The 17616-nt window shown below is 38.8% G+C and overlaps 1 protein-coding gene across 1 annotated transcript in view; it reads right to left on the reverse strand.

Moving 5' to 3' along the window:
- The window catches only part of serpinh2 (serine (or cysteine) peptidase inhibitor, clade H, member 2), a 35911-nt gene that overhangs the window by 3501 nt on the left and 14794 nt on the right, over positions 1–17616 (reverse strand). The window contains 3 exon segments of the mRNA XM_044098260.1: positions 9759–9961; positions 9964–9990; positions 10462–10546. Of these exon segments, the coding sequence (XP_043954195.1) occupies positions 9759–9961; positions 9964–9990; positions 10462–10546 (315 nt within the window).

Genomic DNA, 17616 nt, shown 5'->3' on the forward strand with positions numbered 1-17616 from the left:
ATGGGTACATTTTCTGTGCCTCCACGACGTTGTCAGGACCAATTTTGGAGATAATATATACAAATTATCTGCTTTTCTACATAACTACTTGCAGAAAAAAATGACCCTGGATCATGAATTACAGGGATATTCAGATGTGTCCTTAATACAAACCCTCCTTCCACAGAAACTCAAGTGCCACCTCCAGCTCTAATGCACTTCTATTGTGTTCATCCATTATTACTCCACTTTTCCTCTTTCCTTTCCCCCGCCACCACTACATCACTGTCTTCCTTTGCTGCTCCGCCACTCGCCTGGCGTCGCCCATCCTTCATCTGACCCCTCCGCCTGTACTTTATCTCCTTTTTGTTCCTAACTTGGTATTTTTCCTCCTCACCTCATTCTTCTTCGACAGGCTTGCCGTTGCAGTTACTCTGTGCTCTACCAACTTTTCGGTCTCCATTTCAAGCTTTCTTATTGTTGGAGGAAACAGCTGGCTTTGCTCGAATTGTCCAAGACAAATGACAGCGCGGGCAGAACGGCTTGGATTGCTTTTTTGCCTATTCTTCCAGGTTTTCTGATTTCTGTTTTCCTGTTTTCATGAATATTTTAAACATTTCTGGTCGAAAATAGTAAATCACTGAAGATTTCTGTTTATTATTATTATTATTTTCTCTAAAAGGTTGCATTTATGGACAGAAAACACACACAAAAACATAGAAAAACTGAGGATGTAACTAACTTTTTAGAAGAAACTAAAAACAATTAAACTGGTATTTTGAGTTCTGAATCTTTTGTGGAAAAATCCAGTCATAAATCACAAAACTTTAAAACCCAAGTTAAAAGTTTTTAAAATTTGTTCTCAGTTCATTTTTGCCAAGATGATAAACAAAACTCACCCAGGTCATCTGCCTTGGCATCTGTGCATTCATATTCACCATTCTTTACAAGGATTATGTCAAAGTAATCCATCTACCATGATCACAATTAAAGAATATTTTTATGTATTTATACATTACCGCTATTACCTTAAAAGTAAAGTAATACTTTTAAATGCCAGACAGCAAAAACTCTACAGAAATTGTAGCATTTACATTTTCTTTACTCTCTTTTTCTCATGTTTAGTAGCCACTCTAGACCAAACATGAAAAACAGGCCATTTTCATGGAGGTAAAAAAAAAATAAAATAAATGAACCAAGACAAAATAAAGGGCAATATTTTATTTTATATAGTAAATGAGCCAAAGATCATCTTGTGGCTCTGGAGCTGCAGGTTGCAGATCGCTTATCTAGCAGATTGAAGCTGAGATCCTCTCAATATTGATGCATCTGAAAAGTTCAACACCTTCAGTTTAAATTCATTGTTTATGTAAAACTGGGAAGACAAAACATTTAATTGATCCAAGCAACAAATTGGTTACAGTTTCTCTACTTTCATCATAAAAAATTATTTAATATTATCACTTCAGCACAGGGGCCTTTACAGGGCCCAGGGCCAGCTCTAGAGACACTGGCCCCCGTTGGCCCCTGTCTAGTACCGCCCATGCTGAGGTTTTGTTTTAAAAACACTTCCTGTAGCGGGACTCAAAGTAAAAGTCATAAAAAATTTGAGATATTCTAGTTAAGCAGTAATTGAGCAACATTAACAGCTTAGTTATCAACAGTTGGAGGTTTTTATTCTACCAAAAACATTTACCAAATGTAGTGTCTTTGTTAGAGTCTGTGTAGTTGCATTTTTTTTCTCTTTGCCAACTTTGGTGTTGAAATATTTCAGCCATTAAAACTGAAAGTGAAAATTACCAACATATGTATAAACAATACAGTAGTACACTCCAAGTTCACACACTGCATAAACACAAAAGCAGTCATTTTTGTCTAGTTTTCTAAGTAACTTTTCAACAAGCTATAGTAGCTTGTTTTAAGTCAATTCTTTATTATCGATGAAAAAGTAAAAGTTTGGCAGATCATTTCCCTTATGACAAGATATTTTCTCATCTCAAATAATCTACTAGTATTACTTTGCATTAATGTTAAAGAATTATCGACTTACAACAAACTCCTATAGTACAGAAGTGCAGTACAGGATAAAGAGTGGCATCAGAACCAAAGTCCTTAATGTTTATTTAAAAATTCACTATTACATAAAATAAGCCAGTCTTTGCTTTTTTTGAGGATTAGCTCTTGATATATTGTCCCATTCAGGCCTTAAATGATATTAAGTTGAAATGAAATGACATTAAACTAAACTTCATTCTAGATAAATACGTTTAGAGTGCTGCATGGTCAGTGCTGCTTTTGATTGTTGTGTTTGAGTGAGCAATAAAGGCTCAATCGTTATCCACTCTTGAAATATTTCCGTCATTTTTCTAAATTATAGTAATAGTCCACAATATTCCTGCAAAATTGCAGGACTTTTCTGTCATCGGTCAATTTTGCTAAAGAGGAAAAATCAACCACATTTAGTCACCTGCTATGCAATCAGTGCGTTAACTTTTTTTTTTTTTTTACTTTTCAGCAAAATTAGTTATTTAAAGTAAAATCAATCATGTAAATTACAGTCAGAACTTTAGAGTGCTGAATCTCTTGGTCGCTGGTCAGTTTTGCAAAAGTAAAAATCCACTAAATCCAGAGACAGCTTTGTCACCTGCTGAATAATCAGTGCACCCATTTTTTTTTATTTAAAAACGCAAAACAATTCCTAATATTTTTATCATATAAACAGCATAAATCAACTTCAAATGACAAGGTTGCCTAATCTGATAATCTTTCACATTCCAGCAAAGCTAAAATAATTTTTTTTGCCTAATTGTTTTTGGAAGTGGTAAAATGTGAAACCGAAGGGATCAAGAAGAAGCACGGGGGACGAGATGTAAGAGAAGCCCTGCAGAGGTGTGGCACTGCATTATTTTGGGAGGAAAAACCTCAGGGAGGTGCTCTTTGGCTGCCCTTTCTCTTCGACGCTCCGCATGAATCTTAGATGGAGGAGCTCTGGGAGGACTGCTGATGCCCCACACACAGCGTCCACGAGATATTTGTCTGTGAGTGGGAGCTGGAGGAGCTGTCAGCTGCCGGTTTCTTCCTCCTGTGAACATCTGCAAGGCCTCTTTGGCACGCGGCACTGTGGACGCTAACCAGGCCTGAGGAAGCAAACCGTCAGCCCCCAGGCACACATAACCCCCACCATCACTTTATTTCACCTTAATGGTTGGACAAACTAAGTAGCTTCTTGTGTTTATTATAGTGCGGGGGTTGTCAAAAGGGCAGTTTGGGGCTCCCAGGGCATGATAGAGGATCTGTGAGGAATCACTGCAGATTTTAAAAGTGAGCCTTAATTATGGCTCAGTGAAAAAGAAACGGATCCATCAAAGACTCTTAAGGAGAAGATCTTTTTTTCCACTGCTGCATGCAAACTACGTGATACGAACTGGGAAAAGACGCCAAGATCAAAACCTATGAATTACAAGATAATGACTGTTTCCACCAACAGACAGCTGGTGTATCCTGTCAGAGAAATTAAAGTGAAAAAAAACAGGTAAGCTGAACATTTCTTATGTAATTGGTTTATTTGTGGCCCCATTTGTACCATTTCTTTTGTTTTTTTAATTGTCTTTTGTGATGCTCTATATCTACAAACTGCATATTGCATTTTATTGTTTTTTGTTTTGTTTTGTTTTGGGTTCTTTTGGAATGGCAGCAGTGAAAGTGGAAATTTTCCCCAAGGGTATAATTAAGCTTTTTTTGTTTCCAAGTTAATCTGGCAAAACCTCCCTGCTCAAAATAAAAACTGACATCCATCAAAAAAATTAATCTCTTGCTAATTCTTTGTACAAATATCTGAGAAAAGGCAATCAAACCTAAAAAAAAAAAAAAAAAAAAAGATTTCAAGGAGATATTGAGTGTAGAAGCAATGGAAAAAAAAGAAAAAAGAAAAAAAGAACGTAAATTGCATAAAGTTCCAGAGCAAAGTGGGCTTTATGAAAGTAAGGCTAATTTTAAAAGTTTCTATCAAGCCATCTCACAATTTTAGAGATAATTTTCAGAATTTTGCTGAACAGACAAAGTCCATTAACAAAAGCCTTCAACAGAGCAAAAATAATTAGTCTGCATAAAAGACACAAAACTAGTTCTCAGGGGCATACACAGGAGAAAAATAAGCTTCAGTTGCATATCTTGTCAAAGTGTTACAATGAAAATTAAACCTGTTTGCTCTCCAGCAGAGAAAACCTTTAATGGGATGGTTATGTCTGCAACAACAGAACAACCTTAAAACTTTTCATATTAATCAAATGTTTTTTGTTGTAGCAGTTTTTTTTCTTCAAAACCTTTATTTGAATTAAAAAGATCTTAACGTGAATAATTGTTGTCTTTCAGCCGAGATTAAAAAAAGTTTCTATGTCCTCGACTCTCGCTGATGAGAAATCTGTTAATAAATTTCTCCTAAGGTTTCTGAGAAGACCACACTGTCCAGGATTTATGATTATGATGCCATAATATTTGTTTGGTGGTCCCAAGCTAGCCCTAAAAAAAACAGCCACCTTTTCATAGCTATTTATATGAAAGGTACAAATTGGAATATAATCAGATAACAAAATTCACTGATGGGAAATCTTCTGTTCTCAGGTGATGCCAAAAGCTGGAAAAAGGAAAACATTTTCAGGGATAAGGATTAAGGTAGAGACCAAAAAGAGCATTTAAAATGATCTCTTGTTAGAAACAAAGTCTGGAGATGAGAGTAGCAGAAGAAAAAACTGTTTAAAGGTTATCAGATCAAAAACAAGCACATATTCAAATGGTGATACAACACCAGTGGCACTGGCAACAGGAATCATCACGCCTTGTGCAAATATCATTTTTGACTAATCTCATACGTTTTATTGCCATACTGATGCTTTGAGGGAATTTGAAGGCACTTCAGTTATACTCCCACTGACCTTGACTTGTGTCAGAAGGAGCTGGTATGTCTAAGTGCTCACATAGCAATGATGTCAAGACAGATTGTCTCAGCCTGAGGAAGAATCACTGTGGTCATTCTTTCATGACATTGTAGCTGTACTGGCCAAACTGACCACAGGACAGCAGATTCTTACATTTTGTTTACAAGATCTTGGCTTAAAGATTATATCTACAACTTGCTAGTGATTCCTAATTTTGGAACGGAGTTGGAAATGTGTGCTGCAAGCTGAATAAAATGAGCTGCTCTGAGTCAGGTGACCCATAACACGCTGGGAGCAGCATCAGTAAACAGAGGACCAAAGATCAAGTATGAAAAAAATTTCATTTCCATACCAGAAAAGACCTTTTTTCACAAAACACATAAAATTGAGCAGAATCTTTACAAGAATGTCCTATTTTTTATGAATACATATGAGAGTTTGAATAAAGTCAGCACATTCCCTGAAGTTCTGACATCACTTTGTGTTGAAATATGCTCCCATGATGTCATGTTATGATGAACAGCCAGATTGACGAATCTACAACTGATGCCATCAGAAGATTAGCTTTACCCTAGGCACCTTTTAAACCACAAATCTTGATTATCATTCCTACTGCCGTTATTACTCCAGGTCCGTGAACTGTGCTATCAATCGGATCTGCATATTTGTCTTCGGTTTCCAGCGGTTTATTATTCCAGGGTGTTTAAGAAGAAGCAAATATGAAGTAGTGTTTTGGTGCAAGAACATATACAGAGTTAAGGGAACTAAATGAGTAATTTTAGTAGTTTGTCAGGATGGAAAGAGTTCTATAAATCAAATGAAGAACAACCATAGCAACAAACCTGGAGACAGACTGTCTCTGCCTCCACAGCTCGCACCTGCGGTTCTCTCTGGTTCACCACTAACCATCCGGAGACGCTGCTCTAAGCTGCTGCCACCTTGAACAAATGCAGACACGTTCTGCTTAATTCAGCGCTGCCCATAACGTCCTGAGTGGGTGGCTTAAAGCATGCAGTGGCTCTGGCATCATCACGGCTTCATTTCATGGAGCCACTGATGATGCGGGCTCAGAGGAAGAAATAAACAAAAAGCTCTATTTCTCACGGCTCCCTTAAGACTTCAAAGCCTCTCTCTTCCTTTATTGGATCTGATCAGCTCCACTGGTGTATTATCTCCATGGGCTTTTACCTCTTTTGCATGGTCAATATGCTCAGTGTCTCATTCAACTCGTTCACGTACACACAAGAACAGCTTGTTTTTATTCCACAAGGCCATATCGGCACAAAAAAATAAGAGGTGAAAGAAGGGAGCTTTTGCTTTTAGCGAGCAGCTACACAAATGAAGCACATCTGGTTAATTCAACGCTGTGTCGAAACAGCAGCCCCCTCGACACTGTACACGGCGGAGTGAGCTCTTGTAAATATTTGATGCCCTCTTGACCTCATTAGCTATGATTGAGTGAGCTCTGTGGCGCACACTCATATGTCTTAGTCACCGGCTGGAGATCCAGCCTCAGCATTGGCCATTAGTGTGTGTGTGTGTGTGTGTCCTGGTCAGAGGAGGATCAGTGAGGGAAAAGGGTGGCTTATCGCTGACCTCTTGTTAAGAGGGCTCTTCGTCTCCGACCGCGGACCCCCGACGTAATGTGCCTTGCGGAGGAAAACACCACAAATTGGAAACGGGAGGTAAAAAAGAGAGCGAGAAAGCTAAATTCAACCGCTATTTATAGTTCCGTGTTACGCTCTCCACCTTGTCCCTGGGCAATCTTTGACCCCCACTGCCACCATGCTCCTCCACATCTCTCGCTCACTTCCCTGCCGAATGTCACTTCCATTTAGGTCAGAAGGGCTGAGATACACTTGCTCGGTGATAGCATATTAGAGGAACATGTGAGACCCACAAAAAAAGGGAAAGGATTTAGATCCCTGGGACTGATAAGGGGGCGAGGACAGGGGTGAAGCAGGAAATGGGTGCATCTGGATGAGGGGGGGCAGAGTCTGCTCAACCTGGCTCAAAGGAGGCTGATTTTGTTTGCTCTCATATACAGTCACACACACGACACACACAGACATAACAATAATCATCTATTTGTCCAGATGCTGCCATCTAATCTCAGGGCTATGGCCGACCCAAGCGCTGACAGACAGAGTGGTAAACAGAATTAACCAACGGTGATGAGCAATTATTTGCCAGACCCAGTCGGAAGAATAACCGACAATGAAGACATGGCGGGCTGTCACCGGCCGGAGGGCAGAGCAGCTCAGCCTGATTAGAGAATCTCACGGTATGGTGAGAGCGCACGACACGGTAAAAATCTCAGAATGTAAAACATGATTAGCTGTAATTTATACTGCTGTAATCACTGCATTAACATATCCGTTAATGCAGTTAAAGCCTTTTATATCTATGACATCTATTTACTCACATTTGACAGACTTAATGCAATATGTAGACACTAGTGGGTTTGAGCGACTTACATTTTTTGAGGCGCAACTGAGAATGAAATGTTTTACTTTTGGACTTGTTTACTGAAAACAGCCTTCACAGATTATAAACTGTTTTAAAACTATAGTAGTGTAAAATATTTCAGTTTTGCATGTTGTATGGGCATAGTCCTACGTATTGCTTCATTTGACAGATTAACCCTAAATGGAATAATTAAGAGATTATATTAGCTGGTTAATATTAGCTAATACAATATTATCTGAAATTATATTAGTTCATATATCATATTAGCAACAGCTAACATGATATTAGCTGATACATTGTATCAGTTAATATAACAGCTGATATAAAATGATATTATATTAGCTAACTGCTTACTAGCTGTAGATTTGTGATGAAATGTGTAGTTGGCTTCCTTCAGCCAGCTGACCAGCAGTGCAACACGCAGGAGATCAGCAGCACTGTTAGGCTGTGTCTTTTTGTCTGACATCTTATTAAAACTGCAGGAACAGTACGATTCCTGCGAGAAATGTATAAAAACCTTGGTATAACCGGATAGCGGTAACCTGCCGAAGCCTTTTTCATCACGATTCATCAAACACACGTAGGGTGTGATGACTCAGAAAATCACAAGCCAAATTTGAGTACATAATCAAAACACTGATTCATGTATTTGCAGGAATTACAGCTCTTTTTCTTTCCTTCAGCCTGACAAACTCTTTCATGGAACAAATGGAGATCTGTGCAACAAAGAGTTTTTTTCTCCTGCTTTCTGAAGCAGGGCCACAGCCGTGTCAAAAGGAGTTGTTTCAGGGTTCAGCACTAGATTACAGCCGCCTCCTCCTCCCCCGGAGCGTCCCGACAATGTTAATGTCAAAAGCTTGTTCTTCAGGGCACGGCCAGCAAAGCAACATGGCAGTGTAGCTCTACAGAGATGTTTGTCAAACTAGAAACGAGGGCAGAGCAGATTTCATTAGTCCGTGATGAGGTTACAGCGTGCACACGAGGAGGACATGGTAATCGGTTTCAGTCAGCATGCCCTTCCTCTGGGAAAAAGCTTTTACTTCCATGTCATCTGTATACGTCTGGTCCAACTATTCTGTATTTTTTTTTGGCTCCTCATGTCTTCATCACCATGAGCTGCAGTTCAACATTTATAGAGTGAAGCTTGAAACTTAATATTTGAGAAAGGTGAGAAACAAAGTCGGATACGGGTCGCAACTGCCTGTTGTGTGAATGTAGTGAAAGATAGTCCAGATGGCACAAAGGCAATGAAATGGTTCAAAGCCACACTTTTTCAATATTTGTGAAATTAACAGATAATAAGTCCTGACTACTCTTCAAACAGGTTCAAGGTTAATAAGTACTCAAATGTTCCGAATGTTTTAAAAATGCACAAACAAAACCACAGTCTGGAAAATCTAAATCTGAAAAAGTAAAAAACTTTGCAAAGAGCAGCAAACTACCAAAGCTAATTTATTTATAGATCTGGCCACAATTAGATAATCAGATGTATTTGATTTGCAGCACCTGGCTGCTGCTTTCCCACTTAAATCCAATAAAAGCAATGAAAGCGTGGTTAGTGTTAGACGTGCACAGCATTTCTGTAAAGTTTGTGAAAAAAAAAAAAAATCATAATAGTGTGGAATCTATTTTTGAATTTGTGGACAGATTTGAAAAAAACCAATATGTATTTACTCTCTTTGGATTCTTTAGACAGATTGTTTCACAAACCTTTTCCATAAATAGAAATAGAAAATTTAATTTATTTAATTCTGACTTGGTATTTTAAAAACTCTCAGATCCTTTCAAATTATGCTATATCTCTTAATAAATCTTTTTTTATTTTTTTTTGCATATGTTCTGGTACTGTACTATTATGTATTTCAAACATAACTTGCAGGGTATTGCTGTCCTCTAATTTGCAAATTTTCATTCATTTTAAGTTTATTTGAAATACAAAACAAAAAGTTTATACAGTAGATAATAAATCTTTATAATCTTGGGTCATATTTAATTCACTAAGAATGAAGATAAAAATGAATCCAACTTCAGCACCACCTTCCTTCACATCTGAAATTGCAGCATATATAATCAGATTTAAGCCACTCTTTGAATAAGTCAAAACTTTTGTAGCATGAGCATCGTTACTCAGAGACAAACTGTACTGGAATCCTATTGAATAAAAGTAAGTGCTTTAAAATACTACAAACAAGAACTAGAAATAACATTATTTTGGTTCATGCTTCAAGATGCAGAAGCTCTGTTAGCACTGCTGAAAATTCTTGCACATTCTGAAGCTTGTTAAAAGTATGGAATAAAAACATTTATGCTCATAAATAGCAACGCTCCATCAGAAAACTGTGGAAACTGTCATACAGCTAACATCGGTGCACCAACCTGCAGACTGAGTGAGCCGGTGATGTTTGCCGTGGGCAGAGAAAGGGCCACACCGGTAACAGCGGTTCTCTCCAGCCACTTTGACAGCAGCTCTGGGGTCAGCAGCTTGTCCAGCCTGGCCAGATTTTCCACATGAAAGGGCAGCAGGAGCACAAGGCTGGCCTTGCTTCCCCACAGAGGCGCCTCTACAACCTCCACCATTTGTCAACATCTTCATGGAAGCGATACCGACCTGCAGGAGGGGTGAGAGAAGATCACAGCATTGAGGACAGGAGCATTTTATATTTTACTACTTCAGTACTGAAACTCTCAGCAGACATGTTTTTTTTTTTTTTACAGCCACTTGAGTTTGCGTCGTTCGACTCAGCTGAACTCCAACAGGAAGCCAGACGTTCAAGCTGGAGCCATAAAGTGAACTAAGTTTCTCTCAAATTGAAGACGACATTGTAAAAATAGCATTACAATGAGCACAATGCATCTTTCTGACGTCTTTTACTGCCTTAATGGCACAAATTCACTCTGCCTTGTTGTTGTTTGAAGACAATCCATAAAATATAGAGAGCATGCTTAATAAATCATAAGGTGCACCATGATAAATGGGTGGGAAAAAGATTGGACCTTACAGAAGCTGAATCTCTCTTACTTTCAGTTATTTAGCATCAAAAAGCAGCCAGCTGCATGTTTTTATCTTTCATGTCTTTACCTGCTTTGTGCATCATAATCACTTTGGTGTATTTCTTCCCCAAAAAGGTGCGGCGAGCGGTGATCTCCTCGCTCAGCTCCCTCTGCTACAGCCCTGAACACACAACCACATCTTAAAAGCAGGAGGAAAAAAGCCATGAAAATCATCAGGCATTGAAAGTTGTAGATGATTAAAGGCACTCAAAAGGACATGACATCCCTAAGAATACATGCGGGCCTCTTACAGCGACACAGAGCATGAATTATCGATCATTTACTGCCAATTAAACAATGTAAACCTCTCCCAAAGCTGCTGAGTTTTGCAGAGGCTCTTATAGAGTCCAGAAGGCCACTGTGTACTGCTCATTGTCCAACACGTCCCACTTGGCCCTGCTTACTCCCCCCATGACAGCTGTCAGTTTAAGAGGGGCTGAGAGCAGTGGAATTACTGTTGTAAAAACCTCAAAACACACTCTCAAAGCCGCTGGACCATCACAGTGTGTGTGTAGGTTGACAAAATTATGACCATTTGGGCCTTTGTGAATGACACTTTAGACTGGCTTTGGCAACAACAAATGATGACTCATTACTGATTAATCTTTTGGAAAAATCTCCGCTCTCAGCACACAATGCTACGGAGAAAAGAGGTCCAAAAACGAGAAGTGAGACATTTTGATAACTTATTGTGATCAAAGGGTCAGATTAAAAGCAGTGTGAAGCATCATGTTTTGTTCCCATTGTTGGATGATTGATCTGATTTGGAGGCAAAACGTACGCAAGGTGACATTTTACAGATTGACATTACTTAAAAAAGACTGAGAATAAAAACTAAAGTGCCTCCTTTTGGCTCTTTGCAGAAAAAAAAACTTCAGACAACTACAGCATGTTCCAACAATGAAAACAATTGAGAAAAGTTTGCTTTTACTATGTATGTGTTGTTTTGACCTTTTTATACAATTCTTGTTCAGCAGGTAAAACCCCTTTGAGATCCAGATCTCATTTTCTAGAAAGACTACCGTTTCCATAATTCACATCTTATAAAAACAAATTTTTTAGTTTGTGCAATATTTAAATAAGGCTAACAATCGTGCCCTCCAAAGAAATTGTAGCTTTTTGACAGCAGTTCCTCTTTCCTTTTGGTAATCAACATTTTCAAACACATTTAAAGTTTACCGGTTGTAATAGAAGACAATGTGAGACATATATGTTGAAAATCTCACAAAATTCAAAACTGGAAATATGGAAATGGGTTGATATCTCGGAAAAAAATAAAAATAAATAAATTTTGTCCAGTCTAAAACATTCCAGTAAAATTCTTAAAAGCTTTACCTGATGAAACTAAAACCTGACTCACCTATCCAACTTTAAAAACCCTTCTGGAAAAAGGCTTGGTGGTCAGACTGGTCAAAGCTAAAACCTCAACTCTATTCACATTTGCTGGATAACATGAAAACTTTCTTCGCAAGTCAGTCACTGCCTCCATGCATTGCTATGGCAGGCACCTATTGTTCTACACCCAATAGAATGTCTCTTTATTATTATTCTTAACTTTTTCTTCCGTCACCGTGAATGCGGCTCGTACTGCTGCGAGCCCACCCACAAAATGGTATCAAAACGTGCGGCTCGATCCCGGAAGGTGTGCTATTATTTTTGGTGGGATTTGGAGTTACCATGGTGACGTAAAAAGCAAAAAACGACCCCAAAATCACTGACGAGCTCACCAGGTGCAACTCTCGTCATCAAGGGGACGAGGCAACCAGTAAATCCTAAAAATACCCTATTTTTGAGGATTTTCTGTGTCGTCATAACTTCATGTAGAAACGCCATTCAAACTTCATTTTGTAGATACGTCCGTGATCTCTTTTAAAGTGAAGAGAGCACGTCGATATGAATTATGGTTTGTCCACATCTTCTTTCTGAGCGACCCAAAAACATTGCTAACATTAGCATTTTTGCTCATTTTACCTTAACATTATTTGAGTGACGAGACTGAAATGGAAGCTTAGGAGTTATGATTAGATTATCATTGGAACAATTTATATACATGATGAAACCACAAGAAGATCACTTCCTCCATCTGAATATCCTTCCTGTTTGTCCTAATCCTTTTACTAGAATATCCTACCTGTTAAAAAATATTTTAAGTACAGGGGCGTTTGTAAGAACAAAACAGTATCAGACAGAGGAAACAAGTTTTTCACTGAAATGATAGGATATGATTCATGTACACTAATATTACACTGCTATCACACAGCTTCAGTCTCACATATTATTGGTACCAACATCTATTTAGCAAGGTTTAGTAATAAAAAGTGTTATTAAACTAAAATATTTTAAAAGATATGGATGGAAAAACCCACAAAACACCGTATTTTGTCCTGATTAACCACCAAATAATAACTTGTTTACAGTAACAACGGGAAGCTGCCTGCCTCACCTCGAATCTGTTCTCTGGTTTCTGATCGCTCCTCAGCCACGAAACAAGTCACGCACACAGCTGGTGACAACAAACACTGTGCATTATGTACATGAGCTAAATTATGGAAAATCAGTTCATACATGAAATGTTTTTTAACCATTTTATTGGCGGCGTACAGACAGGAGGAGCATGCTCTCATAGGATGGCAGCCAGTGAGAAGTTGATCAGTCCCAGGTGAGGCTCAGCTGCTGCTGCCTCACTTGCTGCGCTTCTGAGCATTTGAATGGGAAAATGCAAAAATTCAACGATTTTGAAGAAAAAATAATCAAAATTGGTTAAGCTAAATAAAAAATAAATACTTTACAGTACAAACCACAGGGTAAAAATAGCTATCTAAATTATTTTTTCCATTATGACAGGTGAGGCTCTGCATCACTTGCTTCCAGTGACCGCGCCTTACTGGTAACTATGGCAACCAGTGGCAGTTCTTTCTGTAGTCTTGTTGGTTCTTCACATCCGTCCTGTTGATAAAAAATCCATCAGACAAGCCCGCTCTGAATACCAAACAAAACTGTGACGTCACAGTGTGACATCACAGTTTAACTCCAAAGGCAGAATTCTGACATCACCAGCCATTATATAAGCTCCTCACATCATCAACTTTCATCACAGCCGTTTAGCAGCCTTGTTAATACGCTTCTCTTGAGAATTGATTCAGCTTAGAACCTGAACAAGCAAAGCTTACAATGGAGACCAACCAATATAGAATCGAAGAGGTTGCATCCGACAACTTTGTCAAAAAGGAATTGCAGCCACCAATGACACCCAGGCGGAAGAAGAAGAAGGTGCCGTTTGCAGTTTGGTTGGAGCAGCAAGAGCTGAAGATCTCTGCTGAAAACATCCAACAGCAGGACGCTTCACCTCTGACTGACAATGGATCGATAACCAAAGCTCTGGAGGCAATCGATCAGAAAGGGGACAAACCGACACCTGACAGTGAGTCTAAGGAGAAGAACCTGGTACCATCTAATACCTGGTCAGAGGAACACGTCCCCGCTGACCAAGAGGTTTCTGCAGAAAACACTGAGAAGCAGAACGAATCACTGGTCAGTGGAGAAGAGTCCACCGCGGGAGGACAGGAGAGAGTCAAGGTAGCAGAGAAAGAACAGCCCTCCATGTCAAAGGGACAGCTACCAACTACGAGACGCATGAAGAAGAAAATGATACCATTCCACATCTGGTTGGAGAAACACTCCCCTGTTGATCTTTCATCTGAAAGCACTGAAGACGCTTCACTGGTTGCCAAACAGGAACCGACCTCTGTACTGCAGGAGACAACAGAGAAGGAACAGCCCCTTCAGTCCGGCACTGAAACTGTTGAAAAGCTGCACACTTCTCTGCCTGAAGAGGATTGTGACCAGAAAGATTCCTTAAAGAAGGAGATCTGCACAGAGGAACCTGAGATTTCTGTAACGCAACTGGTCACTGAAAAGAACGACATCTCCAAACCACAGAGGAAACTGGATCAGAAAGGAGAAAAACAATCCAAGACTAAGCGCATCAAGAAGACGCCACTGTTGTGGAAATCTTTTCCTGAGCCTGATGCCTGCGTAGATCTATCATTTTTTTCTATAAACAGTGACATTAATAACGGACCTCTGCCGGAAAACCAAAGTCTTCAAGCAGGTTTGCCCAGCAGCGGAAAGAAGATGTTTTGGAAAATGCTGCCCAAGTCAGAACCTCGCGTAGATATACAATTTTTTACCGAGAATATTGAAGCCCAAAGTGTTTCAATGCCAACGCAAGTTCATGATGTGGCAGCTTCCTTGAAAAAGGAAAGCTTTTCCAAGAACACCATAATTCCTTCAAGACAGCTGGTCACCACCAAGGAATCCATTTTCAAACCGCTGGAGACACAGGAGCAAAAAGAGCAAAAAGAGCAGAGAAGTCCATCTCCTGGAAAGACAACAAATCAGTGTACGTGTGTTGCAAAATTTAAGGAAACTGAACTGGAATATATGGAAGTACAGAAGTACTTATTTAAGCAGCTTGATGAGATGTTCCATGTAAATCAGAAACTGAATGCAAAACTTAAACAGCAGAAGGATCTGATCAGGAAAGGACTCTCAGAGAGACAACAAAGAAAGAATTCAGTGGTTTCTGTTGAAACTCAGACTGATTTTCAAGAAACCCCAAAGCAGAAAACAGTCCAGTACTCATCTGCTTCAACTCAAACACAGATGGATACACTGGAAACCAGTTATCAGCTAAAACCAGTCCGTCAAACGACTTCAACACAAACGGAGATGGATACACTGGAAACCAGTTATCAGCTAAAACCAGTCCGTCAAACGACTTCAACACAAACGGAGATGGATACACTGGAAACCAGATGTCCAGTCAAACCAGTTTATCAATCAATTTCAACCCAAACTGAGCTGTTTTTATTGGTAAGAAAACAGCCGTCTCAAACGGAGTTGAATGGGCATCAGGATCAGGACAAGCTATTCAAGAGATCAGCAAGTAAGAACAAGAGAAAGTCAGGAAAGAAAGCTGCCTCTGTACTGGAGACTCTTAGCAATGAAAAGGTTTCTGGAGCAAACAGTGACCAGCAAAACATTTCAGTACCAGAGATAGTTGGGGATGAGATTCAGACAAAAGAAACAGTGATCAGTAAACCACAGCAGATCACTGAAGGAGAAACTGTTTCTGAAACCCAACATAATGGAGACCAGGAAGATCAGAAAAAGACATCGAAGACATCCAGACGTAAGATCAAGAGAAAGGCATCATTAAAAGCTTCCTCTGAATTTGAAAAGCTCAACAAAGACAAAGTTTCTGGAGAAAACAGTAAACAGGTAGTTTCTATACTAGGAACTGTTGGGGATCCGACAGCTTCCATAGAAACCAAGATTCAGACAAAAGAAACAGTGATCTCTAAAGACCAGCAGATCACTGAAGAAATGGTCTCAACAACCCAACATAATGGAGACCAGGAAGATCAGAAAAAGACATCGAAGAAATCTAGATGTAAGAGCAAGAGGAAAGCAGCATTAAAAGCTTCCTCTGAATTTGAAAAGCTCAACAATGAAATAGTTTCTGGAGAAAACAGTGAACAGGTAGTTTCTATACTAGGAACTGTTGGGGATCCGACAGCTTCCATAGAAACCAAGATTCAGACAAAAGAAACAGTGATCAGTAAACCACAGCAGATCACTGAAGAAATGGTCTCAACAACCCAACAAAATGGAGACCAGGAAGATCAGAAAAAGACATCGAAGACATCCAGACGTAAGAGCAAGAGGAAGGCAGCATTAAAAGCTTCCTCTGAATTGGAGACTGCCAATAATGAAAACGCTTCTGGAAAAAACAGTGAACATCAAGTAGTTTCTACTCTAGAAACAGTTGAGGATCCAACAGCTTCCATTATAAACAAGATTCAAACAGAAGAAGCAGTGATCAGTAAACCACAGCAGATCACTGAAGGAGAAACTGTTTCTGAAACCCAACAAAATGGAGACCAGGAAGATCAGAAAAAGACATCAAAGAAATCTAGATGTAAGAAAACGAGAAAGATGGCAGAGAAAGCTGAACTGGAAACTGGAAACCTGATAGAGACAGAACAAAACTTGGTCCAAAACACCAAGATACCAAAAACAGATTTAGAAATTATACCGGAGATCCCCCAGACAGCTTTTGAGGAAATAGAGACAGAATCTTGCATAGGTTCAGAAGATGTAACTGGCAAAATTCCTGTAGTTTCCACAGAATCAGAGGGTGGTCTAATGGAAACACCGAGAACATCCCCTCCACAGGTAAACGGTACATTAAAGGAAGAAGTAATCCAAACAGAGACTCAAGCAGCTGAAGATCCAGCAGAGCACATCATTGTCTCTGAAGAAGAAGAGATCCCCATGAAAAAGATGTCACTGTGGAAGCGTTTGAAAAAGGCTTTATCTCCAACTTCTCTGCGCAAGTTCAAAAACAGATGTAAAGTCCATCCAGCGTAGACTTCATGTCTCCAGTATATCAGATTTAAAAGGGCGGTGGGGCCAGGTGTGGGTAATTTAGAAAGAGCTGCTGTTGTTGTTAATTGGACATTTCAATATTAAAAAGCCAGGACTGCACAGTGGGGAACGTCTCCCTGTGTAGCTGTGGGTTCACTCCGGGTGCTCCGGCTTCCCCCACATTCAACAGCATCAGCACTCATGTTCATCCACTATTAGAGTTTTAATTCTAATTCTAAACAGAGAATAAGAAAACCTCATTTATTAATTAAAGGGAGATTTGGAAAAAGAAAATGTAAACAACTTGGAACAAAAACAGACTTTTAGAAATCTAAACTTATACAAATTAGGACAAAATTTGAAAAATATTTATCTTTCTGGTCAAGATATATCTATCTATATCTAAATCTATCTGTCTGTATAGATAGATATATAGATATATTATCTATACATCTAAATCTATATAGATGATACATCTATATATATATATCTATAAAGATGATATATCTATATATATATATATATATATATATATATATAATCTATATAGATACATATAATCTATATAGATGATATATATCATCTATATATATAGATACAGATAGATGTCTATATAGATAGATATCTATCTTTCTCGCTCTCTATAAATATATAAATCTATATCTCTAAATCTAGATCTATCTAGATTTAGATATAGATAGATTAATATATAATACACATATATATATATATTATCTATATATATAGATAC

This window comes from Gambusia affinis, linkage group LG18 (genome assembly GCF_019740435.1).
Source record: "Gambusia affinis linkage group LG18, SWU_Gaff_1.0, whole genome shotgun sequence".
In the NCBI taxonomy this organism is placed as follows: domain Eukaryota; kingdom Metazoa; phylum Chordata; class Actinopteri; order Cyprinodontiformes; family Poeciliidae; genus Gambusia; species Gambusia affinis.